The sequence below is a fragment of the Hippocampus zosterae genome, chromosome 4 (genome assembly GCF_025434085.1).
Source record: "Hippocampus zosterae strain Florida chromosome 4, ASM2543408v3, whole genome shotgun sequence".
Classification (NCBI taxonomy): Eukaryota; Metazoa; Chordata; class Actinopteri; order Syngnathiformes; family Syngnathidae; genus Hippocampus; species Hippocampus zosterae.
Window position 1 is genome coordinate 27,949,935 of NC_067454.1, and position 27,339 is coordinate 27,977,273.

Consider the following 27,339-nt stretch of genomic DNA (forward strand, 5'->3'; position numbering starts at 1 on the left):
CACACGCGCACACAAATCATCCAGACAAAGTGCAAACTGAAGTCGCTGGTTCCAAGGAGCCAGGAAAAACAACACATAAACAAAAAGTGCATGCAATGGCAAGGTACAATAGAACACAGAGAATACACAAACAAAATATCCAAGTCCAGTAATGTGAAAACAAGGATCAAGAGCAAATAAAGGATTAATGAAAATTCTTATAAAGTCCATGACAACACGAGAGCGACTGGGAACGGCATCAAAAGGTCTCGAATACCACATTTGAAGCACAAAAGCACGCAAGGTCAATCACCCAACAGCCACCAGTGAGCTCGGCTTAATGTGGAATTGCGGCACGGGTGCACCTGCTGGAGGGAACCGCCCTTCACTCCAGCTGGAGCTGAAACACCATCAAGATCAAGGAGCACTGACAGATGGCAAAGGGTCAAAACTTATTCTGACCAATCCATCCATCCATTGTCTTATCCGCTTATCCTCACAAGGGTCTGTCTTCGGGCAGTCGGCGGGGTACACCCTGAACTGGTTGCCAGCCAATCGCATCACACACTTAGACGAACACCCAGCCACGCTGACACTCACACTCACACCCAGGGACAATTTGGAGCAGGCATGTCCAGCTCCAGGCCCGGAGTGCCACTGTCTTGCCTGTTTTCCAGCTGTCACGGGAGCAACACACCAGCCAGCGCTGAAGCAGCATTAGAACGTTCCTGATTATTTGACTCAGGTGTGTTGTAGCTGGGAGAGCTGGAAAACAGGCAGGACAGCGGCCCCTGAGAACCGAGTTTGGACACCCCTGATTTAGAGTGTTCCATTAACCTGCCATGCATGTTTTGGGAATGTGGGATGAAACTGGAGTACCTGCGCAGGCACGCTTTTGAACAATGACGAAAGTAAATCTTATGATGGCCACGAACATCTACGTGCGATGTAGCATAAGTCTGTTGCTGTGACCCCGAAATGTCAGCTGAGCTTCCAGTAGGGCTGGCAGTGAATAGCTGAAAATAAAAACTTGTTTCACTACAATGAATACGAATATGCTTTTGTGCACATTAGTCCAAAGCAACAATATCTTCCTTACTTATCACTTGGCAGCTGCTCTTGCAGAAATGCCAATTTCGAGCACTACAGCAGCAGAAATTGAAGGTTTAGCAATAACTACGCAGAAAAAAAGTATCTTGCGTACTTTCAAGATTAATACAATTCCATTCTGAACGCAGATTTTTTCTTTTTTTTGATCAGGTTTTGCAAAGCCGGTCGGGAAAATTAAAAATAAGGCGGCAACCAAGGTGTCGTTTCATGTGATTTAGCTTTTAGTTAAACAAAAGAAAGCTGTTGGAAAACTGTGTATGAAGGCAATTGCAATTACAGTCAGCATTTTATTCCAAGATTCCTACAAACTATGAGATCAAAAGGTACTTGCGTGAGCATCGCTTGGAATGTATTTGTTCGAAGAACCTTATCAACAGGGGTTAATGAGCAATGAGATTTCCTTTGCAGTTTAATGAGTCATTGATGTGACACATTCCAGAAATGCATTTCAGTTTTTTTTAAGACAAAGTTGACCAAGTGAATGTGATGTTTGTCTATATCTGCCATGTGATTGACTGGCAGATAGTCCAAAAATCATTTTGGGACGGGGTCCACCTCAGTGGTTTCAACCTCTAGCTGCAGCTAGCCACCACACTGAACTGAGAGGGAGGTTCATATTGATCCACATTTCTGAATTTGTCGCTTGTTTTTAACGATTTTACGGTCATTTCATTTTAGCAATGACAATGGTTTACTCCTTTTCAATGGATATTTTTCAGGTTTAAATTTTTCATTTTGTTCAAATATTTTGTAATATTTTGGGGAGACAAGGGGTGGGGTGGAGGTTTCCCCTTCCCTTCTCTATTGCTCCTCCTCTTTTTTTGTGGAAAGTAGACAGTGAATGTTTATCATTGTGTTTTTTTAATCATTTTTGGAGGTTTGAGGTCTTCTTTTCCTCCTACTGTACCTACTTGGGACTGTACTGTCGAGGTCTTTGTCTGGTTCGAATGTTGTTTCATCAACTGGCTAATTCAATTTATTCTATTCTATTCTATTCTATTCTATTCTATTCTATTCTATTCTATTCTATTCTATTCTATTCTATTCATCATCGTTGGGAAGCTGGAACATATCCCATTCGATTGAGATTAACTGCCCACTAGGAAATCACATGACTGACTCATAAAGACCAACTACATACTCACATTCACAACGTGTATAGCAAAAGGCGATACAAAAAAAAAATAGTAGTGATATACTGTAGTTCAAAGGTAAAGAGGATGAGCAGACATAGTTTTCAAGCACTTTTACACAAACATTAGTTTACCATCTGCTTCAGAGGGATGACGTGTTCGTCCTCACTGACATGTGCCATTAGATTTCAGTTGCCAGAATCCAATTCTTCGCATTATATAACTTTTTTTTCTTATCTGTGTTTATTTTGCTGTATGGTTTCAGCCTTCTTGTTCTGTCACATAACAGGCACAACCACACAAAAGAATGATGAATGGAGAGATAATTGTACGCTGGCTCAGAGAGCTTGTGATTTAGTGTGATGCTGAAAGCCCAAGTGTCTTTTTAAGGATCCTGCTCACACTCCAATATCAGTCTTGTCATAATTGCTTAGATTCACCGTCTCTTGACAGACAAGCAGTTTTTGCTGTCTCTGAACATCCGCACACTATGTTTAAATATATTTTATGGTTTCAACCAGACATCCGATGCTATTATTATTTCCCTTGCCTGTAAATGTATTTGCATGGAGTCTAAAAGTGCTCTTGCCTGAATTTTGCGGTTTCTATTGGCTATCCCAAAACTTAGTTTACTTTCTTTCACATCTACACAGAAAACACAGACAAAGGTGGACTAGTCTTGGATTAGAGGTTTTTCGTGACACAACAGATGTTGATTCATTCTTACAATCCAGTAATATATTAAAAAATAGATTGATCCATCCATCCATCCATCTTCTACCGCTTATCCGGGGCCGGGTCGCAGGGGCAACAGCTTTAGCAGGGAAGACTTCCCCCAGACTTCCCTCTCCCTAGCTACTTCTTTCAGCTCTCCAGGCCAGCTGGGTGACATAGTCTCTCCAGTGTGTCCTGGGTCTTCCTCGGGGTCTCCTCCCGGTGGGACATGCCCGGAATACCTCACCAGGGAGGCGTTCAGGAGGCATCCGGATCAGAACGTAGATCGACTGGTACATTGAGAGCTTAGCCCTTTGGCTCAGCTCCTTCTTCACCACGACAGACTGATACAACTTCCGCGTTACCTCTCCATGAGCCGTCACCTTACCGTGGTGGAGGGGTTTGTGTGCCCAATGATCCTAGGAGCTAAGTTGTCTGGGGCTTTATGCCCCTGGCAGGGTCACCATGGCAAACAGGTCCGAGGTGAGGGACCAGACAAAGCACGGCTCATAAAGCCCCTTATGAAAAATAAAATCAATGGTTTCCCTTGCGCGGACGCGGGTCACCGGGGCCCCCCTCTGGAGCCAGGCCTGGAGGTGGGGCTCATTGGCGAGCGCCTGGTGGCCGGGCCTACACCCATGGGGCCCGGCCGGGCTCAGCCCGAAGAGGCAACGTGGGTCCCCCTTCTCATGGTCTCACCACCTGTGGGAGGGGTCAAAGGGGTTGGGTGCAATGCGAACTGGGCGGCAGCCAAAGGCGGGGACCCTGGCGGTCCGATCCTCGGCTGAAGAAGCTAGCTCTTGGGACATGGAATGCCACCTCTCTGGCAGGGAAGGAGCCCGAGCTGGTGTGTGAGGCAGAGAAGTTCCGACTGGATATAGTCGGACTTGCCTCCACACACAGCCTGGGTTCTGGTACCAGTCCTCTCGAGAGGGGTTGGACTCTGTTCCACTCTGGAGTTGCTCACGGTGAGAGGCGCAGAGCAGGTGTGGGCATGCTCATTGCCCCCCGGCTCAGTGCCTGTACATTGGGGTTCACACCGGTAGACGAAAGGGTTGCCTCCCTCCGCCTGCGGTTGGGGGGACGGGTCCTGAATGTTGTTTGTGCATATGCACCAAACAGCAGCTCAGCATACTCACCCTTTTTGGAGTCCTTGGAGGGTGTGCTGGAGAGTACTCCTGCTGGGGACTCCCTTGTTCTACTGGTGGACTTCAATGCTCACGTGGGCAATTACAGTGAGACCTGGAGGGGCGGGATTGGGAGGAATGCCCGCCCTCCCGATCAGAACTCGAGTGGTGTTTTGTTATTGGACTTCTGTGCTCATGTATCATCGGATTTGCGGACGCATGCTTTGGACACTCGGGTGAAGAGAGGGGCGGAGCTGTCAACTGATCACCACCTGGTGGTGAGTAGCCTCCGATGGTGGGGGAAGATTCCGGTCCGTTCTGGCAGACCCAAACACATTGTGAGGGTTTGTTGGGAGCGTCTGGCGGAATCCCCTGTCAGAAGTAGTTTCAACTCCCACCTCCGACAGAGCTTTTCCCATGTTGAGTCCGAGTGGACCATGTTCCGTGCATCTATTGTTGAGTCGGCCTGTCGTGGCGGCAACCCTCGCACTCGCTGGTGGACACCAGCAGTAAGGGATGCCGTCAAGCTGAAGAAGGAGTCCTATCGAGCCTTTATGGCCTGTGGGACCCCAAAGGCAGCTGACGGGTATCGACTAGCCAAGCGGAACGCAGCTTCAGTGGTCGCCGAGGCAAAAACCCGAGCTTGGGAAGAGTTCGGTGAGGCCATGGAAGCCGACCTCTGGACGGCTTCGAGGAAATTCTGGTCCACCATCCGACGTCTCAGGAGGGGGAAACAGTGCAGCACTAACACTGTGTACAGTGTTAGCGCTGTTGAACTCGACTCGGAACGTTGTGAGCCGGTGGGCAGAGTACTTCGAAGACCTCCTCAATTCCACCAGCACGCCTTCCTTGGAGGAAGCAGAGCCTGGGGACTCTGAGGTGGGCTCTCCTATCTCTGTGGTTGAAGTCACCGATGTTGTTAAAAAGCTCCTCGGTGGCAAGGCCCCAGGGGTGGATGAGATCCGCCCGGAGTTCCTCAAGGCTCTGGATGTTGTGGGGCTGTCCTGGTTGACACGCCTCTGCAACATCGCGTGGTCAACAGGGAGAGTGCCTCTGGATTGGCAGACCGAGGTGGTAGTCCCTCTTTTTAAAAAGGGGGACCGGAGGGTGTGTTCCAACTACAGAGGGATCACACTCCTCAGCCTCCCTGGTAAGGTCTATTCAGGGGTGCTGGAGAGGAGGGTCCGTCAGGAAGTCGAGCCTCAGATTGAGGAGGAGCAGTGTGGTTTTCGTCCCGGCCGTGGAACAGTGGACCAGCTCTACACCCTTAGCAGGGTCCTTGAGGGTATGTGGGAATTCGCCCAACCAGTCTACATGTGTTTTGTGGACTTGGAGAAGGCGTTTGACCGTGTCCCTCGGGGAGTTCTGTGGGGGGTGCTTCGTGGGTATGGGATACCGAACCCCCTGATACGGGCTGTTCGGTCACTATACCACCGATGTCAGAGTTTGGTTCGCATTGCCGGCAGTAAGTCGGAATCGTTTCCAGTGGGGGTAGGACTCCGCCAAGGCTGCCCTTTGTCGCCGATTCTGTTCATAACCTTTATGGACAGAATTTCTAGGCGCAGCCGAAGCGTTGAGGGGGTCCGTTTTGGGGGCCTCAGTATTACATCCCTGCTTTTTGCAGATGATGTGGTGCTGTTGGCTCCTTCAAACGGGGCTCTCCAACTCTCACTGGAGCGTTTCGCAGCCGAGTGTGAAGTGGTTGGGATGAAAATCAGCACCTCCAAATCTGAAACCATGGTCCTCAGTCGGAAAAGGGTGGAGTGCCCCCTCCGGGTCCAAATCTGAAACCATGGTCCTCAGTCGGAAAAGGGTGGAGTGCCCCCTCCGGGTCGGGGAGGAGATCTTACCCCAAGTGGAGGAGTTCAAGTATCTTGGGGTCTTGTTCACGAGTGAGGGCAGGAGGGAGCGAGAGATCGACAGCAAAAAATAGATTTAAAACTGATAATCCTGAAATGATAAATAACAATATGGCTACATTTATCATTTATCAGGAGAAGAACTCTTTACAAACATGTTGGAATTGTGCCAGAATTGTGCGATTTTTGACACATTCTGTCTGTTGGTGGACCTCCTTGACAGAGTATGAAGCCTGCTCACTAAATACTCTTTTGCACTCTTTTTCAGTAGTTATAGTCTGTCTGTACTGTGTGAAATTCTAATAGTATGCTGTAGTTTTACGTCATTGGTTTGCTAAAATCATAAATCTAATCGTGACTAAGGCATTTACATGGTACAGTACATTTAGGAATTATGTAATAGCCTATAGCAGTGGTCCCCAACCTTTTTTGTCCCATGGACCGGTTTAATGTCAGACAATATTTTCAGGGACCGGCCTTTAAGGTGACCTGCATGAAAACTGGTATTTTCGAAACATAATAATAAACACGAATCATGATACAAGGAACGTCCTATCTGGCCGCAACACTCTCTTGTTGTTTAAATGTGCCTTCAATTTAAGATACACCGCAAATACAAAGTGCATGAAAAATACGACTCACGATCGCCACATAGCAGGGCTAGGTGCGTGGGAATCTCCCGTTGAGATAAATCCATATTTTAAGTAAGACTCCTGAGACTGTCTATTAAGCATAGCCTTCTTTGTCTTGAGTCGTAAGCTCCTCTTGTGTCTCCTGGCTGGGCCTTCCCAAAGATGTTTGTTTTTTACTCATGTTGCTAGCTCCTGGGTTTCATTTTATTTATTTTTCACGTGACCGAGAAGCGCGCCTTGACCTGCGTCAAGTGTGACATACTGGAGACAGATGTAACAAGATAAGATATCCTTTATTCGTCCCACACTGGGGAAATTTAACAGAGAATCCGCTAATATGTCAAAATAAAACTGATTCCGAAATGAATAGAACGGAAGTAATGTAAGTTAGTTATTCTTTCTGTGCGGCCCGGCACCAAATGACCCCGGGCCAGAGGGTTTGGGGACCTCTGCCCGCAGTATTTCACACCTCCAGGGAAGTGTGCGTATTTATCTTCAATTCAATTCAGTAAAATTGCATTCAACTTGCCAGGAGAAAGTTTAGAATTACGGCTTTAAATGTGCTCCAAACAAGCTTTGATTTGCAGAACAACATACACGCACCATAGTCCATGTTGTTGCAGTGAACCCTCTACAGAATGCAACAGAAACTCAACAACCACACTGCTTTCATCTCCTTACCATTATCTCAAATTTGGCAGTAGGCGAAATGCAAGCTTGAGTCTTGGATGTCAGGAAGTGACTTTGACTCAAAACAATTTACCTAATATGACAGGTGTGCACATAACAATGAACCGTCAACATAAGACATTAGAAGACTGTGAACATTTGCTTTGTGCAAATGTTGGTGTCCAAACAGATGATGAAGCCAGCAAAGGTGGAAATCCAAAACAACAATTGAGTTTGGACAACATATATACTTTATGTATCCTGTGTTTTGTTGGATGTGGAAATGCTGTCATCATTTGTTTCATTTCAGATGACAGAGACACTATTTTGGTATGAAGACCAAGAGAAAAGGAGACAAAAAGATTAAACATGTCTGCCGAACAACTCTGGATGACGTTACGGCCGCAAAGAACGTTTTTAAGCTCTAGACTCACCTTTTTAGTTGATCTTTTAGCTGATATGTATATTTTTATTTGTATATTGATTATTATTATATACAGTATTATAGATAGATAGATAGATAGATAGATAGATAGATAGATAGATAGATAGATAGATAGATAGATAGATAGATAGATAGATAGATAGATAGATAGATAGATAGATAGATAGATAGATAGATAGATAGATAGATAGATAGATAGATAGATAGATAGATAGATAGATAGATAGATAGATAGATAGATAGATAGAACATTTTTATTGGGTAATATTGATGTTAGGCTGGGCGGCACGGTGTTGGACTGGTTAGCATGTCCACCTCACTGAGGTACAGAGGTTCAATCAGGCTCTGGCCTTCCCATGTGGAGTTTGCATATTCTCTCTGTGACTGCGTGGGTTTTCTTCGGGTACTTCGTTTTCCTCCCACATTCCAAAAACATGCACGGCAGCTTAATGGAACTGTCTAAAGTGTCCTTCAGTGTGAATGTGAGCTTAGATGGCCATTCGTCTTTGTGTGCCCTGCGATTGGCTGGCAACCAGTTCAGAGTGTACCCCACATATCGAAGACAGCTGGGATAGGCTACAGTATACCCGCAAACCTCGTGACAATAAGCGGTTCAGATAATGGATGGCGATATCTATCCATCGATCGATCTATCTGTCTATATTTTGTTCAGGCTGTTGCAAATGATTATTTTGGTCGTAGACGAATCACCAACAGTAGTCACAATTATTCAACGACCGGTAATCAGAAAGTATGTACATCAATCCATATCACACCAGTAAGCAGCTGCTCTTACAGAACCGTTATTATCTAACGGCCTGAATTCTTTACAGTGTGCACAAATGAATAACAAAGACACTAAGCAACCTCCAGATCTCCTCTGCGCGTGGGTGAGAATCAAGTGTGAAAAATAAAAGGCTACCAAACAACAAGCGTCTCATCACGGATTATTCATAATGAACACCATGTTCAAACATAAGGATGTCTATATGTACACTTGGCACCAGGACATCCTAGGCTGCAGTTCAATGATTGTCTTTGTCGTCATGTTGTAGGATACTTGGGTAAAGAGAGGGGTGGAGCTGTCAACTGATCACCACCTGGTGGTGTGTTCGCTCCAATGCTGGGGGAAGATGCCGGTCCAAACTGGACGATCCAAACGTTTAACATTTTTTGGGGGGGTGAGGTTTGCTGTCAGAATCCCCTGTCAGAAAGAGCTTCAACTCCCTCCTCCATCAGAACTGGTGGTCGACTGGTTAGCGCGTCAGCCTCATTGTGCCGAGGTACAAGGTTTGATTCCGGCTCTGGCCTTCCTGTGTGGAGTTTGCATGTCCTCCTCAGCATGCGTGGGTTTTCTCCGGGTACTCCAGTTTCCACCCACATTCCAAAAAACATGCATCTCTCTCTCTCTCTCTCTCTCTCTCTCTCTCTCTCTCTCTCTCTCTCTCTCTCTCTCTCTCTCTCTCTCTCTCTCTCTCTCTCTCTCTCTCTCTCTCTCTCTCTCTCTCTCTCTCTCTCTCTATATATATATATATATATATATATATATATATATACCAATTTGTGTCAAAATCAGTGAATAATTAAATAAGTTTTGATGAATTTATTGGAGCCAAACAGAGCATTCTGACTTTCCAAATGGTCTGAGTGAAGCAGCAGTCTTGGAGCGTATCTCCGAATTTGTACCCACGATGAGGGAACAGTGTTTTTGGCTTCTCTGTACCAAAGCTCATCTGAGAAGGACTGATGTGAAGTGGAAAATTGTGCTGTGAGTCGATGACTTCACGTTTCAAATTACTTTCGGAAATCATGGATGTCATGTCCTCTGGGCCAAAGGAGCAAAAGACTGGTACAAGCACAAGTTCAAAGTATGGGATGCATTCATGCCCATGGCGTAGATAACCATTAATGCTGAAAAATACTGCAAGCACTGGCTTTTGAGGACGTCCCTGCTTGTTTCAGCAAGACAATGCCAAACCAAATTCTGCACTGAATACAACAGTTTGGCTTCATCGCAAATGAGTTTGATTCCTCGAATGGCCTGCAAACAGTCCAGACCTGAAGTCAATGGAGAGGTGGAAAGTGTGTCCATATGCAAAATGGAGAGGCAGAATGGAAGCACCGCGAAACTGAAAGTATCGTCTTTGACCGAGAGTTAGAGGGAGTTGTTTAATGATAAGGAGAAAGGCAGTTTCAGTATTTTGTATGTCTTTGAGAGCAGGCTGAAAAACAGTTTGGCTCGAAGGTTAGAGCAAGGTTCCAATTGTTTTACCATGATTTAGATAGGAAGAGAAATGGAGTACTGGTTATCTGAAAAGAAGAGTGTAGAAATTCCCTGCCGGTAAAACCGTGTCAGCTTGAGTTATGAGGCTGTAGCTTGAAATTGAGGGTGTTGTGTTGAATGTTATCAGTGGTTAAGCTCCACAGGTATAATTTTACCAAGAAGAGGAAGAGGCATTCTGTAAGGAGGTAGATGGAGTAGTCAAAAGCATCTGATGCAAAGAGAGAATAGTGCTTGGAGCAGAGTTTAGCAAGCATGATAGCGAAAGTAACAGAAGTGATGGGAAGGTTTGGTGTCCTTGACTGGAATCGGTAGACAGCCAAAACAATTGCTGAAGTGGCTGGAGTGAACACTGTCTTGCAGAAGAGGCAGAAACCTCAGCCAAAGCAGAAACACACAGGTAGATCACATATTAAGTAAATGTTGTCATCTGAAGGATATCAGTGACTGTAAACAGAGAACCAGGAGATGGAAGCTGAGAAAGGAAGAGTTTGTGCAGCTTTTAGGAAATAGGTGAAACAGGCTCTTATTGGGCAGGAGACGTTTCCAATAGATTGGACGACTGTAGACAAGATAAGCAGGGAGAAATGAAGAACAGTACTTGATGTCTCTACTGGTGGGAACGTGGAGACGGAGAGTTGGTCGTGGAATCAGGAAGTGCAGGGCCATAAAAACAAACGGCTGATATATTGTAGTTGCTGTCTTTTTTTTAATTTGCCATGAACTTGATTTGTATGGCACGCACTAACTTGCGTTTGCTCGTGAACAGCCAATCAAAGTGATTGTCAACTACACCACTATGCATATTGAGATTAGTGTCCTATTAATTCAAATCATATCTAAAAAGCATCATGACACAACATTCTTAACACTGCTTGGTGCTTTAGGTTTGCTCGTGCCTCCACGATGAATGCGCTGAACAAGATCCTGGACATGTATGCGTCCCACTTTATGAAACCATGAATGAGGACCGTATAAAAAACAATGACTTTCTATCTGTGTGGCCCAGTGACTCACAGTCTAAACGTTAATTAGTCATTACCATGGATATTTCAAGTGTATGCTGAAAGGTATGCATGTTAAATCAAGACCCTCAAAGTATCGTTAAACGATGTTGACTGTTCTGCCATATGTGTCAATGCATCAATAGGATTAATTTTCTTTACACTGCTACAAATAGGTTCGTACCGCAATACACTGTCTTGGGCGATGCCACAGTTTGATTCTTGAGAGAGAGGATCAGTCTAATTCACGATACAATAAATCAATTTTCATATACCATATACACATTACCTCATGGTTGTGATTGAGAAACTTCAGATGGCAATCACGAGGATGAAGTGTAGAGGCTGAAGTGCGCATGACAACTGAAAGACATTCAGAGGTCAGCCCTCTTTCTGCTACAGTAGCTCGATGTGAACTGATGAAACCATCCATCCATCCATTTCCCAAAATGCTTTCTCCTCACAAGGGTCGCGGGCATGCTGGGGCCTATTTCAGCTGTCTTTGGGCAGTAGGCGGGAGACACCCTGAACCGGTTGCTAGGAAATCGCAGGGCACACATAGGCGAACGAGCATTCACACTCACAATCACACCTAGGGACAATTTTTAGTGTTCAATCAGCCTGCCATGCATGGTTTTGGAATGTGGGAGGAAACCAGAGTACCCAGAGAAAACCCACGCAGGCACGGGGAGCCACACAGGAACGCCGGAGCCAGGATCAAACCCACTACCTCTGCTCTGTGAGGTCACGCGCTAACCATTTGAACACCTGGATGCCCTTGAGGAAACCTAGTTTTTTAAGTCTTGGTCATTAAGTCACCCCTATAGTGCTGAGAGGTCAATCATTTTGAGATTTCAAATTGAAGAGTTTTTCTTTTAGCTGTTTTTAGACACCCCGCTAATGTGCTCACATTAATTCCCTCTTCTTCCAGAGCAGGATAAAAATTGAGCAGCATAGGGATGACTTTAGACACAAGATAACTTGGTTGTTGCATCATTAAACGGTGCCAGAACCTTTAAAGAATCAGACAATATGTTGAAATGCTGGGAGGAGAGAGCAGCAATGTCAGCATCCAAACCCGCCAGTCTTTGGCGCATATTCAGTGTACTACTGTACTCCAACGTGTCGCCACCACCTGGATCAGTTTGAGAACATGCTGATCCGCTTGCAGATGGATCTGTTATAGTCTCACCTACAAGTACAGCAACTTATTGTTACTTTCCTTACATATACACGTGTCTGTGTGTGTGTGTGTGTGTGTGTGTGTGTGTGTGTGTGTGTGTATATATCAAAAATTTGCAGTCGTGCTGCTCTTGAAATATCCAAGGATCTTCTTGCTTTTGTCCCTTATTTCATATGAAGCGCTTTTTTTGACGTCACATTTAACGAATGTACCGCACAGATGGCATCCATAATGGCAGATTCATCCGTGACGAGGCCGGTGACCTTGTCACTGATGCCCCACTCGACAAGAAGGTCCTTTATTACACTGGCCAAATTTGAGGCAGTGTGTGAATGTAGAAATAGTGTAACACCTAAGACTAAGGATGGTATTGTCATTGAAGTGAAGTAATTAAATGGATGACTTCAATAGTCACTAACGAAGGACTTCAAATATTTCGGGTCATGGGTCAAGACCAATTGTGAATGTGGAAAGAAATGTGGGAATAAATTGAAGAAAATGATCCGAGCAGGTTGAATATGCCTCGTGTGTTATGTGATAGACAAGGCTCAGGAAGAATGCAATGATTACAGTAATATTACATAAATACAGTTTTTGCTTTTTAAAAAAAAATATTTTATGGAGTATTTTCTTTACTATATGCTGCATCCATCAGCGATAGAGCCTTTTCCGATCACTATAATACTCCGAATGGGTGTATTTTCTTGTTAGGAGAAGTAATCGTTTCAAGGTAATTATAGGGGTGACTTGACTTCTCCAAGTTAATTGCATCGGGTGAGGATCAAGCGGTACGGAAGATGGATGAATGAATGAACTGATGGTGTTTGACTCCATCGAAGGGTCTCTCTGTTTTGCATTTGACAGCTTTGAGAATTTCTATGAAAAAGTACAATTGACCCACACAAAGGATCAAGAGAATTAGCCCACCACAGAAGACCCCTCCTGTACTCCAAACCCACACAAAATATTTGTTACTCCTCAATATTTCTGCATTTCTGTGCACTCTATTTTACCGTCCGAAGACACAACATCTCGTTTCTGTGGTGAAAAGAAAACATGATAAAGCAATCGAATTACTTTGTTATGAATGTGTGATTGAAAGTCAAATCTGGCGGATTGGCCTGAAAATAACCTGCTTCGTTGCTTTTATTGGCTTCATTTCCTGAAGAGGAATCAAGGATCAGTGTCTCAGTTTGTTGGTCTGACACTTAATACTAGTATCCACCGCTGATCACACTTGGATGAACCTTGGGGAAGTCAGAATCTCTTCAAAGATTGATTTATGAAATGTTAACCATTTGGGGGAAACAACATGCAGGAATGCAGTTGTCGTTCATGGTTCTAATACGTTTACTCTCTGATTTTATAGCACCTTGTCGTAACTGTTCCTGGTGGCTTAGTGCCACATGATACAAAACACCGGCTGACCCATTGGCTCACCTCCACACGCTCACAGATGGAGAGAGCAACCTGATTTGATCAGTTGTGACATTTATTCCCTTTAAGGCTTAGAATTGTTGTCTACTGCCACAGAATTTTGTAGGTTTAATAGCCATCACTTCACTCATAGGCTGTGAGCTAAAGTATCCTTGAGCATCATCAGTGTGTGAATGAGTTGCAATTATCCAGTGTTGACAATCAGTATATCTCAATATTTGTGTGGACGGGTGTTATATCTTAACCACCCCCCTACACACACACACACACACACACACACACACACACACACACACACACTTACACTGACACACACACACACACACCTACACGCACACACACACACACACACACACACACACACACACACACACACACACACACACACTGGGGAAATTTACAGCCTCCAGCAGCAAGAATGTGGGTAGAAAGAAGAAAGAAGAAAAAACAAACAAAAACCGTTCAATTAAGTGCAATATGTATACAAAATGGATAAATTGCAGTGCTATTTACAATTGTTTTTCACATCACACACATCACAACGAACAACACTTGTTGTTCGTTCCGGTACGCCAGTCGAAACTTTTGCACTGGCACAGGAGAACATCAGTGAGTACTATCGATACTAGTTTTAGGCAGAAGAGAGTGCTACAGAATACAACCTCATAGGATTCACAAATACTGATTCTTAATGTCTTTGCAAAACACTATTCAAATATTGATGTTAAGTGTAAACAAACAAAAACGACCTGTAACATTTTATAGCACAAAACCCTTTTTATATGACATCACACCACTACCGTCTTCACTCCTGCAACAAGTATTTCCCAATGTTTTCCAATCCCAGGCACTTATTATTGTACTTTGTACACAATCAAACAGAAAGGCTTGCTCTTCATCCTTTTTTTTTTTTTTGAACAAGGAAATAAAATTTCCTTACTATGTACTGAGGGGGGCAGCAAGTTGATCAACTGGTGAGCACAGTGCAGAGCTATTGGGTTCGATTCTGGGCTCCGGCCTTCCAAAAACATACATGGCAGGTGGATCGACCCCTGAAAATTGTCCTTAGGTGTGATTGTGAGAGTGAATGATTATTTGTCTATTCATCTGCGATTTGCTGGCAACCGGTTTAGGGTGTACCTGGCCGTCTGCCAGAAGACAGCTGAGATAGGCTGCAGCACTCACGCGACCCTTGTGAGGATAAGCGGATAAGAAAATGGATGGATGTGCTGAATGTGATAGTATCCATTTACAACTGAAGCAAAAATATTGGAATTACAATGGGCTGAAATTATTATTATTTTTTTGTCACACTGCTAACATCATAAGAAACGGGGAGGGGGGGGGGTGATCAGGATCAGGTCAACATCTTCAAGAATACTCTTGTCAGTATTCATGAGTGAGAGTCCAGTAAGGGATAATATTCTTGTTTATGCACGAGTGACTCCTACTGGCTGTATGGTCAGTTTTGTACAGTAGCTAAGATCAGGGGACATTCTCTGTGTACCGGTAGTTTGAAAAATGGCAGGTGAAATAAGGAGGGGCAATGGTTTCATTATAGTAAATGCAACAAAAGCTTATCAAAATGTCCAGTTCTTTCTGGATGCATGGAAGGATACCGGTTTCCTGTCAAGACACAGATCAAAATATTTACTGGGGAAAAAAATTGGCCTTGGAGAAGGGATGGGTGAATCTGCGCTCAGCAGATTTTCGTCCTACATACTCATCGTTCAGTCAGTCTATGAACAGAGCTGCTGGTCACATAACTGACCAAGCCCTACCCTACTCTCAGGGGTACATGATATGATTATGTCCTATTCATGGACTGAGTTCAGTCCTTGAAGTGATGAATTATAACCTTTTGTTTCCGTAAATGTCAAATAGGTGGTGGAAAATGCACTCTGTCCTCTTTTAATTCAATGTGATTTTGGGTGGCAGTGTCTTTTATTGAAGAGTCATTTTCAAGTCTATGTGATTATCGTAGCAGAGGGAGGGGAGTGTGAATCGGGGGGGGGGGGGGGTGGTCACTGGTGGTTCTGGGCTCATATCTCAATTCCAGCCCACAGAGCTTTACAGGCACTCTGACTTTCTCTCTTCCACTCACAATAACGCAAGAGACGGACAAGAACATTGGTGTTAGCAACATGCCGATGAATAGACAACTGTCTTTTTGTGCAGTTGAAATGTATCATTCAATTTGAAAAAAAGTCAAAACCCACAGTGTGATTGCACATATATGAACCCAACGTGGTACCCCCTTGTTGTATAGTTACTCAGTTTGATTCTTTTTGAAATATTAATTATATTACAGTGTTTTGACTAGTAGGGCGGCCCGGTGGTCCAGTAGTTAGTCAACCCCACAGTGCAGAGGTACCGGGTTCGATTCCAGCTCCAGCCTTCCTGTGTAGAGTTTGCATGTTCACCCCGTGCCTATGTGGGCTTTCACTGGATACTCCGGTTTCCTCCCACATTCCAAAACCATGCATGGCAGGCTGATTGAACTCCATAAATTGTCCCTAGATGTGAGTGTGTGTGTGGATCGCTGTTCGTCTCTGTATGCGCTGCGATTGACTGGCAACCAGTTCAGACTGTCCCCCGCCTACTGCCCGAAGACAGCTGGAATAGGCTCCGGCACGGCCTTGCGACCCTTGTGAGGATAAAGCGGATCAGAAAATAGATGGATGGATGGATGGATGGATGTTTTGACTAGTGCTGGCTCATAAATCATATTCTTGCTTTGAACATTTTGGGTTTTTTTACCCTTTAATTTAGTCATCTACCCGTTCTCAGCACAGATGGAATCAAGCCACAACTCTGTAAGTCTTAGGAGTCACGATTATTGCTGTAACCTTTAAGTCTCAAGCAAGTCCAAAGTCATTCTGTCTTGTGCAAGTCAAAGTTTATCGTAATTCAAGTACTGCTAATGCAAGTAACTTTATTCATGCAATAGTAGCATTGGTATCTGGGATTCACAGATTTTCGTGGAAGGCTTCGCAGCGGCCACCTTGACGCACACACGCACACACACACACACACACACACACACACACACACACACATGTGCACGCCATGATGAGAAACAGCCTGAAACGGAGGCATGCGACACACTTTTGCAGCCTGTTAACTATCGTAGCTCACACGTACCGTTTTAAAGTGCTTCCCTGGGCCCTCCTAGATTCAAATTCTTTGCTCGTGCCTTTCGGTGAATTGTACACGAAGCAAACTCTGAATGAGAATCATGACGATAAAAGATAGAGCGCAACAGCTCTGATCACAAGCTGCAATTGCAAACTGCTGAGCGCTAACAACTTCCACCGTAAATTTAACATTTACCTGCTTTATTTGATTATTATTATTTTTTTTGTGAAAATGAGACTGATAAGATGATTAGTGTGCACTGTATATTAACACAAAAAATATATTACTTAGATGTACAAAGACACAATAATGGTTGTTTGTTTTTTTTCTTCTCGAGACTCCTCGGATCTACTTGCAATCTGTCTTAGATCTACCGGTAGATCAGGATCTACCTAATGGGCACCCCTGCTTTAAGCAGAAACACTAACGAAACAATGACCAACACGTGTGCCACTGCAGGAAGAGCCACGTGTTGGTCAAAACAGAACCACCCTAACAAATCCTTAATGACCTGGTTTGCAGCCATGAATTATACAAAGATGGCCATTCGTTACAAAGTGTCAACATAGTGGTCAATAGCAGTGGGAATAAAATGAGTTTGTTTTCTTTTAATTTTGTTCTTGACAATTGTTATAGATAAGGGAGTTTACAAAGGAGAAATGTAAAATACAGACAAAGTGATTTTTTTCACATAGCATCTGATGATTGTAGGTGAAGCTTTTTTACTTTTTAAAGAGGCCTTAATTAGCAGTACAGTAGCGTTGTTTTATATTCCTCTAAGGCGGCTTTTTACTCAGGCCTACAACAATGAACCAGTTTTGTTGCCAAGTTGGCAGCCATTTCTGAAAAACCTGGAAAAGAGCTCCCTCATGAGACAATAACACTTAGAATGCATAACTGGGAATTTAACCGCAGTACCTTTGAAGAGCCTGGTAATCACTAACATGCTTTCAACAGATGTGTATAGGTCATCAGAGTTCCCCCAAGAATTTAGAGAATCTAGATTGTTCACTGTAAAAGACTTGATGCGCTGTTTCAGAGCTTTTCATACTGCATATTAGTACTATTTATCATACTATAAACATAATACACAGTTTCTCAAGTGGTTACGCTGATATAGTTTCACCTCCAAGCTTTTAATGGCGAAATGGATTTTCCTTCTATCTGTAAAGGAGTGACAGTTACAGTTCATCCAAAAGCTGCATTCAAAGTTGTGAGTGATTCGGGACAACAAAACAACCGCATGGGGAAACTTTACTTGAAAATAAGAACTCCAAAATAATTGACCAACATGACTGAGCTTACTTTATAGAAACTGTCCAATGCTGAAACAGACAAAAAGTCCGCCACATGCCAATCTATACCAAATGTGATGGAACTCGTCAACTTGGACATTTTAATTAGAACGATAAAATGTAATTAATTAATTAATCCAATTTTATTTATGTTTACGTTACAGTTGTGGTTATTGTTAAAGTGCTCTATATTTGAAGGTAAGGCACAGGCAACACATGTATTGATGAGACCTGTATCGTCATTATTTGATAGTTGTTGAAGAACTCCTGCTAGCTGAACCAAAATATTGAACCCAAAGTATAAATGCATGCATGGTAATAGTATGATTCTCTGGACCTTCACTTCAGGAATTTCCATGGATTGGACCTGTTAAAACTCAAATTTCACAGTTCAGAACTACAGGAATCATTACAAAATTTACATGCGTTACTTGGCCCATTATTTGACAGTGTCAGAGTCTCTGGTACTCAGAGACTATGATTTGATCGAGTGTTACCCATTTGTTTGTTTTATCAGGTGGTCATGTGGACTCTTATTGAACTCAGACTGTTCAAAACCACCCTCATACTTCTCTTCCACAAATGACAGATGTGAAACCAGATAAAATAACTGTGGCTAGTTCACTGCTGACATCGTTAAATCTGCTTAAACCACAATTGAATTATTTTCAACAATTGATGCTTTGCCAAGAAAAACACAAATCCTTGTGCTTCTCGGATTAGCAAATTGGAATGGTTTCTGGTGGCGATGATACAGTTGAGCCCGTGCATACATACAGTTTCCGGATATTGTAGTTCAGATAGAGGGAAGAAAAACCTTTCCCCCAGCCTGGACTGCATAACAATGGTACTATCCTCTCTTACCTTGGCAATAATGACAAACAGTTGGACAACATTTAACAGAGTTATGCCCTCCAAGATAATAACCAAATTTACAGATCTGGGCAAGTGTGTTTTCATGTTATTGAACTTTTTGACAGACACGCCCCAACCTGTTTGGCTATTCAGCCACTGCTCCTCCACCCTCACCCAAAATATTGCCAACCTATTGACTAAAACCACCAGGATCAGCTTTTTCCCCACTGTTGTGTCCCAGCTTATCTCCTCGTTCCCCACGCACTTCCACACAGGCAGTATTCATTGTTGATCATTTTTGTGAGAAATCATGAAACCCGATTAGGTCGTCTCATGCTGTAGTTGGATATTAATAGTTTGATAACATACTGCAAAGATAATTTGAGCAAGTTTGTTATTTCAGAATTGCGTACCAAACTGGTAGCTCCTTGTATTATTAGCCTGTAGCCGAGAAGTACGTCTTAGTTTCAAAAAGGTCGTGACCTCTGCTCATCATCATTCTCAGACTGTCCATAATCTGTACAAACCTGTTGAATGATACACTCATATTGACATATTACATTCTGTTCAATTATATTCAATACCAAGCTGTACATAACGTATATCCTATTTAATTATTGCCTATACCCTTCTGGTTGGATCTGATTTGCATTTTGCTGCCACGTCCTTGTGACGTGCATACAACTTTGTCATTCAAAGTTGTATTTTATCTAAAAATACCAAATTGAACAGAACACAAGATGCACCCTGTTAGGTAAATCATCACCAGCATACTTCTGGTTCGACAAGGACAAAGTCGCAATAATACAGAAACTAAAGATAATGAAATAAACAGGCAATTAAAATTTTCAAAAAAAGATGAATACGTATCGTGTTTATTCTGCACTTGTTTTCCCTTAGCAATTTCCCTAAATTCCTGTATAAGCTAATTAAATAGTTCAAAGTTGGGCTGTACACTTCATGAAGATTATGCTATTTATTTATTTCAAAAAGTCTGCCTGTGAAATTTTTTGGTGTAGTCAACACGTTCACAATTAGACATGCAAGAAGTTGAGATTGTTAAGCATCAGTAATCAGGATGAATCTACCATCATTGCAAAGCAGTTAGATAATATTGCCCATACTCAAATGATTCATGTCCTTCAATTTGTGAATTCAATTATTTTTTTAATTTTTATTTTGTAACCCTTGAAGGAATGAAATTATTTAAAAAGCTAGCAACACAGTATGTTAGGACAAATGGTAGCACATAATGACTGTAAATGTTAAAGGACATAAAAATCATTTTTAGTCAAGGTTTAATAATCATAAATTCATTTGTGCTCTCATGCTGGAATCTCGGGCCAAGTTGAAATGATAAAGGTGTACGTGCCATGTGAAATCCTTTTTTGCCTATTTTCTTTTTCAGATCTCTGTGATTACCACTCCCTGTGAACTTGGCACACTTGGCTCCATCTGCAGCCCAGTGGGAGGTCCAAAACAACCTTAGAAGGCCTCTGGCGTTAGGTTGGTCCGTGGGAAGCTGAGAGTGATGAAGACTTGTTTTGTGTTTGTTGCAGCTCTGCTGTACACCACCATCCAAGCATGTGAGTTTTGAGCTTTTCACTGACCTATTTCAAAACAGACTTGGTGAGTTTAGAGTACCGTATTTTCACGACTATTCGACGCACCGTACTAATGGCCGCAGTCCCATTAATGGGTGACATTTCTGTATTTTACACATACACAGGACGCACCTTACTAATGGCCGCAGTTTTACAGTGGTAAAACATACGCCAGCTTAAACATACGGCATGCATGCGCGCACTCTAACACGTTAGCTTGAAGCATACGGTAGCATGCCAAGACCTACAGATAAGCTAAAAACACGTTTTTAAAAAGGCAACGAAAGCAGAACTGAGTTCGGGTGTATTTTATTTAGCCATCGTACAATGTTCTCACGTTTTTCGATCAATCATCACCCAGAAATCCATCAAAGTCCTCATCCTCTGTATCAGAAGCAGAGGACTGCACATCTCAGTTGTCATTGAATGCATCACATGCTGTTGTGAGTTGCTACGCATTGCCGAGCGGAAAGAAGGAGTAGCAACAGCAAAGTCAACATTTCTCTCGTGTGAAGCTTTCCCACATTTGAAAGTAAAGAACAGAGCGAAACATGGTGGCAGCGCGTGTGTGTATAAAGAATTGAACAATTGTGCAAGTACCGTAATCCATCAAAAACGCTGCGTTCCCTCTCGTTGTTGCGTATTGTGGCGTAACTCGCCAAGCACTGCCTCTCACTCTTTGTAAAGTTGTGTTTGCCACCGATCATCCATTGTTCCCATGCCGTTTGCAACTTTACTTTGAACGCCCGGTTGATGCCAATGTCCAGCGGTTGGAGTTCTTTAGTCAAGCCTCCGGGAATAACGGCCAGCTCAGAGTTCATTTGCTTGACTTGGTTTTTCACCGCTGCTGTGAGATGGGCACGCATGCCAAAAGCATAACCGGTGGCTTTAAGTTTGAACTGAGCTTCGTAGGCGTGTCTTTTTGTCGAATTTATTTTCAGGTGTTCTTAGAAACCAAAACCGGAGTTTTTTTGCAACAATGCACATTGCCACACTCTATACAAGTGTTGGTACTGGCTTGAGGCGTCCCTTTAGCGTCCATTTACACGCCCACCCTTCACCATTGGCGGACTAGCTTGCCTGTCCTCTCTCTCCCTCTCTCTCTCCCTCTCACTCTCCATATATGTATATATACACGCCCACCCTTCCCTGATTGGCCGACTTCTTTCCCGCATGCCTGGCCACAGTCACTTCCGCCTTTTCTCTATATAAACAGCGTGTCGGCTGTCAGTCAGATTTTGGAACTCAGCGCATATAAAGGACGCTCCGCACCATAAGGCGTCCTGTCCATTTTGGAGAAAATTTAAGACTTTTAATGGCGCCTTATAGTCGTGAAAATACGGTACTTAAAAATCGGAGAATCATTATCATCATTATATTCGTCAAAATCATGCCAAAGTAATATTTGAATATACCGTTAATTTGGCAGGGGCTTTGTACCCATCGTTGGGTCACCCATTACAAATAGCTGAGGAGGCCAGACAAAGATGACCTCATATCCGTTCAAATCAAACATTTGGACCTCTGTGTCCTTCGCCTGGACACTGGTCATCAAAGACCCCCTTTTGGGGCTAGGCCTTGAAGTGAGGCTTGATGGAAAGCGCCTGGCGGCTGGCCCTCCGCCCATGAGGTGCAGCCGGCAAAAATCGAAAAAGTAAAACATGACTTCCCCTTGCCATGGCTGTGTCCAAATGTCCATACTATTCCCTATATAAGGCACTATTAAGGGGTCACCGCATTTTGTTGGAGTGTTTGAATGTCCAAATTTTTTTTAAAAATGTAGTTCACCCCAAATTATCCATAATGCACTTGGGAAACTAATGCGCATCGATGATCACTCAACAGGTTAATAGAGACGAAAATGGATTGCTAGCAAGCAAACCAAATGGCACAAGCGACAGCGCAAGCGTCAAAGCAATATAGTAAGCATGGAAAATAAATACTTTTATTTAATTTAAAATATGTACAACAAATGATTCACCTTTAAATAAACAATTTCTACTCACAATAAATAGTCGGACATCTCAATGTGCTGGTGGTGCATCTTGACAAATATGGTGGTCACGTGATATCCGACAAGGAGCAAGTAGTTAACTAGTTTGTCCAAATAGCCAAACAGAATGAGGGAACTACGATTTAGTGCGAGACTACATAGTCAATGAGGGGTTAGGGTATAAGGGTGGATATTCAGACAAAGCCTTATTGTAGGTAGAAACTAAGAAGCGGAAATGACGTCCATTTGTGGCATGACGTTATCTGTACAGTTTGGATGAGGATATACTGTATCACTTAATCTCAATTATCATATATATGCGAGTAACTCTGACCGCTCACACATGGTTTACTACGAATATTTCAGAAACTGGTATTCTGACCTTAACCTGAATATGCATGCACTGCATGTAAACTATGTGGCAAACCATGTGAATGTGGCAAATACAGGAGTGTGAAAATTGGTATTATCAGCGTGTGGTGTAAAACAGGAAACATGGGTATAGCGTAACCCAAAAGACAAATTAAATCCTGGAACACAAACGGTGCAAAACCCAAACTCAGCTAGCCTAAAACATTACAGGCTGAGAATCACTGCTTCCACTCTTCGTTTGTATCAGTGTCATTGAAATGTGTCAACGCTTTAATGTGACCCCTGCGGCCATTCATTTACTCATATTTCAAGCATAATGTCTCATTTGCAGCTTCCTCCTTACTGCTTCCCTCTCTGTGCAGTAATTTTAGCCACAGCATTTCTAGATGTCTTGATACAATGCTCATGTAACAATTGTCACACCACTTACATACCTTGCAGAGGAACTCCCTTCAGCTCCTCTCTGAGCCCTTGGTATTTCTCCAGTTTGTCGTGTTCCTTCTTTCTGATGTTTCCATCACTTGGGACCGCTACATCCACTACAACGGCTTTCCTCTGCCCATCATCTATGATCACGATATCTGGTTGGTTCGCTATTACTCTTGTCAGTCTGTATCTGGAAGTCCCACAGGATCTTCGCTCGGTCATTCTCCACCACCTTTGGAGGTGTTTCCCATTTTAACATTGGGGTTTCCAGTCCATACTCCGCACAGATGTTTCGGTAGATTAGCTAGGTTATGGCGTTCCATGTAGGTTTTCCCTGCCAGCATCTTACACCCTGCAGTTATGTGTTGGATCGTCTCAGGTGCCTCTTTGAACAACCTACAGCTTGGGTCTTGTCTGGTGTGGTATATCTGGGCCTCAATGGCTCTGGTGCTCAGGGCCTGCTCCTGAGCAGCCAGGACGAGTACCTCTGTGCTGTCCTTCAGGCCAGCCCTCTCTAGCTACTGAAAGGACTTCTTGAGATCAGCCATTCTGTTATGGTCCGGTTTTACACCCGGTGGTAAAACCCACCAGAAATGAAAGATTAATTTGTCGCCAATCGTTTTCAACAAATAGAGCGTGACTCAGATGATTAGAAGTCTCCAGTTCAACTCAGAACAGAGAAAACACGATGCCTACCATCCTCGCTCTCACACTGCCTTTCAGAAATTAAATCTTGGTTTACACGTAACTTCCTCAAACTTAACAGTTACAAAACAGAACTCCGCCTCAACTGTACCAAAACGAACAGTTTCTCTCTCACTATTGATAACTCCACTGTGTCCCCCTCCTTTCAGGTCAAGAGTCTGGGTGTCATCCTCAATAGCTCACTATCGTTCCACTCTCATATTTATAACATAACCCAGTCCGCATATTTCCACCAATATCAACCGTCTCCATCCCTCTCTCACCCCTCACTCTACTATTATAGTCCCGTATTGACTATTGCAATTCACTTCTCTTCGGTGTCCACAACAAATTCCTCCATAAACTTCAACAGGTCCAGAATTCTTCAGCCCGAATCATCACTAGAACCCTCTCCCACCCGTCATCCGTAATATTGACTCTCTTCCCATATTCAAAACTGATCTCAAAACCCACCTATTTAAAATTGTATATTCAGTTTAACCCCATCCCTTTTTATTCATAATTTTATCTGTGGTTTTATTGCTCTTTTTTGATTGTAAAGTGTCCTTGGGTATTTTGAAAGGCGCTTATAAATAAAATGTATTATTATTATTATTATTATTATTATTATTATTATATAAAACTCACTATTTTCCCAGTTGATTTCTTCTTTTCATTTCTTTTCTTGCTATCTTGCTAAACACCCCCGTCTCTGTAATTGGATTTCATCAAATAACAGGAAGAAGCCAATTCATTCAAACATCCATTCATCCATTTTCTGATCCGCTTATCCTCATAAGGATCGCGGGGTGTGCTGGAGCCTCCCCTCTGAAGTGGTTGCTGTGGTGTAATTGTGTACAGCATGACGATAGAGTCGCGGGGCGACTACGTCATGGGTGTGCGTCGAGAGCGGGAGACGAGACAGTGATTGGAGAGAGAATACATGCTTCGGGAAAGCTCAATAAAAGTTATCCACATTAACACGACAGCTGGACTCACGTGTGCCTGACTTGATAACACGACATGGTGTCAAAAGTCCTGTGATGGGCGTGGAGTGTGTGAGGAGGATCTTTGAACACGGCGGTGTAGGGCAAAAGGCGAAATGAGCGACGGAGGGGAAGGAACCTCGGCGCGGGCGGATGGAGCCGCGGCGTTAGGTGCACAGCGGGCTGCGGGACCGGTCGTCACCGCGGGGCTGTGCGCCACGTTCAACATCCAGGCGCCGGAGCCCTTTGACTTCTCAAAGCCGCAGGAGTGGGACAAATGGATCCGGAGATTCGAAAGATTTCGGCTGGCAAGTAACCTGAATGCTAGTTCCGAAGAAAATCAGGTGAACGCATTGATTTACTGCATGGGTGACGAGGCTGATGATATCCTACGCGGGATGGATTTTACCGATGTTCAACGGCTCACATACCAAGATGTGCGCGGGGGACTCCAAAACTTCTTTGTTGTCAAGAAGAATGTTATCTTCGAGCGGGCTGTATTCAACATGCACCGTCAGAAAGAAGGGGAGAGTGTGGATTCGTTCGTCACTGCACTATATGTGCTGGCGGAGCATTGTAGCTACGGGGCGCTACGCAATGCACTGATCAGAGACAGAATTGTCGTCGGACTACGAGACAGTGGATTGTCTGAACGCATGCAGTTGGACGCGGATTTAACCCTCGAAAAGGCCATAAGAATTGCACGGCAAAGCGAGGAGGTGAAGAAGCAGCAGTCTCATCTGCGAGGGGACACCAACTCAGAGGCAAGTGGCGCTGAATCTGTTGACAGAGTGTTCAAGAGCAATTTAAGGTATGCTAAAAACACACCTACCTGTGCTAATAGCCAGACAAACAAGTCCCAAAGTTCTCGTTACAATAAGGAAAGGGGTGCACAGTCAGTGTGTCAGAAATGCGGCAGCTCTCCATCCCATCCAAATGTGATTGTCCCGCTCATGAGGCAAAATGTCATGCTTGCGGGAAGAAAGGACATTTTAAGCGTGTGTGCAAGTCTAAATCTGCGCACAAAGTTACAGGGGACGAAGAAGATGAGGACAAGGAGGGGTTCCTCCTTGACAGTGTTACGACAGACCGTGACCCGTGGATGGTCAAAATTGACATCAATCAGCGTGGTGTGATGTTCAAAATTGACACGGGCGCTGATGTCACCGTTCTGCCACACACAGTTTTCAGGGGCACGTACAAAAACAATCTCACTAAACTCAGAAAGGCAACAAAACGACTCCTGGGACCAGGGTGGAGCCCGCTTGAGGTCGTGGGCGTCGCCAGGCTGCTGCTGAGGAAAGGTGATAGGGAGGTGATGGAGGATGTGTACATCGCTCGTCAAGTGCATACTGCCTTGCTGGGAAGATCTGTGAGCTGCAGGTTGGGGCTCGTCGCACGCCTAGGCAGCGTCTCTATAGAGACACTAAAAGTGAATTATCCCAAAATATGCACTGGGCTCGGAGTGATGCGGCAGCCGTACAACATCAAGCTGAAACCTGGGGCTGAACCTTTCTCGTTAAAAACACCAAGGAGGATTCCATTGCCGTTACTGGACAAAGTCAAGCAAGAGCTATCCCGCATGGAACGACGGGGTGATATGCAGAATCGAGGAGCCAACAGACAGGTGCGCTGGCATCGTGGTGGTGCCCAAGAAATCAGGTGCTGTACGTATCTGTGTTGATCTCACCAAACTCAACGAGTCAGTGTGCAGAGAAAAGTATATCCTGCCGTCAGTGGAGGAAACACTGGGCATGCTGCCCGGAGCCATGATTTTTAGTAAGCTGGATGCAAAAATGGGGTTTGGCAAATACCCCTAAAACCCCATTTGGAGAAGCTGACAACTTTTATCACACCCTTTGGGCGCTATTACTTCAAGCGGCTACCTTTCGGGATAGCCTCCGCCCCTGAACACTTTCAGAACCGAATGGCAACAGAGGTTACAGAAGGGCTGGAAGGTGTTGTTTGCCACATAGACAATGTGCTGATATGGGGCCGAACACAGGAGGAGCATGATGCCCGCCTGCATGCTACTTTGGAGAGGATCCAGGAGGCAGGCATCACGCTCAATGTCAAAAAGTGTGAGCTGTCAAAGTCAGAGGTGACATTTCTAGGCCATGTGATCTCAGACAGAGGCATCAGGCCGGACCCAGGCAATACTGAGGCAAAAAGGATGATGCCGGAGCCAACGAATACAACAGAGTTGAGAAGTTTTCTCGGAATGCTGACCCAACTTGGGAGATTTGTGCCACAGCTGGCAGAGAGGGATAAGCCTCTCTGTGATCTCCTGTCCAAAAAGAACTGCTGGGTGTGGGGCGTCGACCAAGCGTGAGCCTTCCAAGATTTAAAAGATGCGCTGACGTCCACACCAGTGCTAGCCATGTTCGATCCCAACAGGGAGAGCAAAGTGTCT

General features: G+C 44.0%; 1 protein-coding gene across 1 annotated transcript in view; it reads left to right on the forward strand.

Moving 5' to 3' along the window:
* cemip (cell migration inducing hyaluronidase 1) overlaps positions 1-27,339 on the forward strand; it is a 162,005-nt gene that overhangs the window by 36,424 nt on the left and 98,242 nt on the right. Inside the window, exon 2 of the mRNA XM_052063842.1 lies at positions 20,270-20,447. Within this exon, the coding sequence (XP_051919802.1) occupies positions 20,393-20,447 (55 nt within the window). The 5' untranslated portion in view covers positions 20,270-20,392. The remainder of the gene's footprint in view (positions 1-20,269; positions 20,448-27,339) is intronic.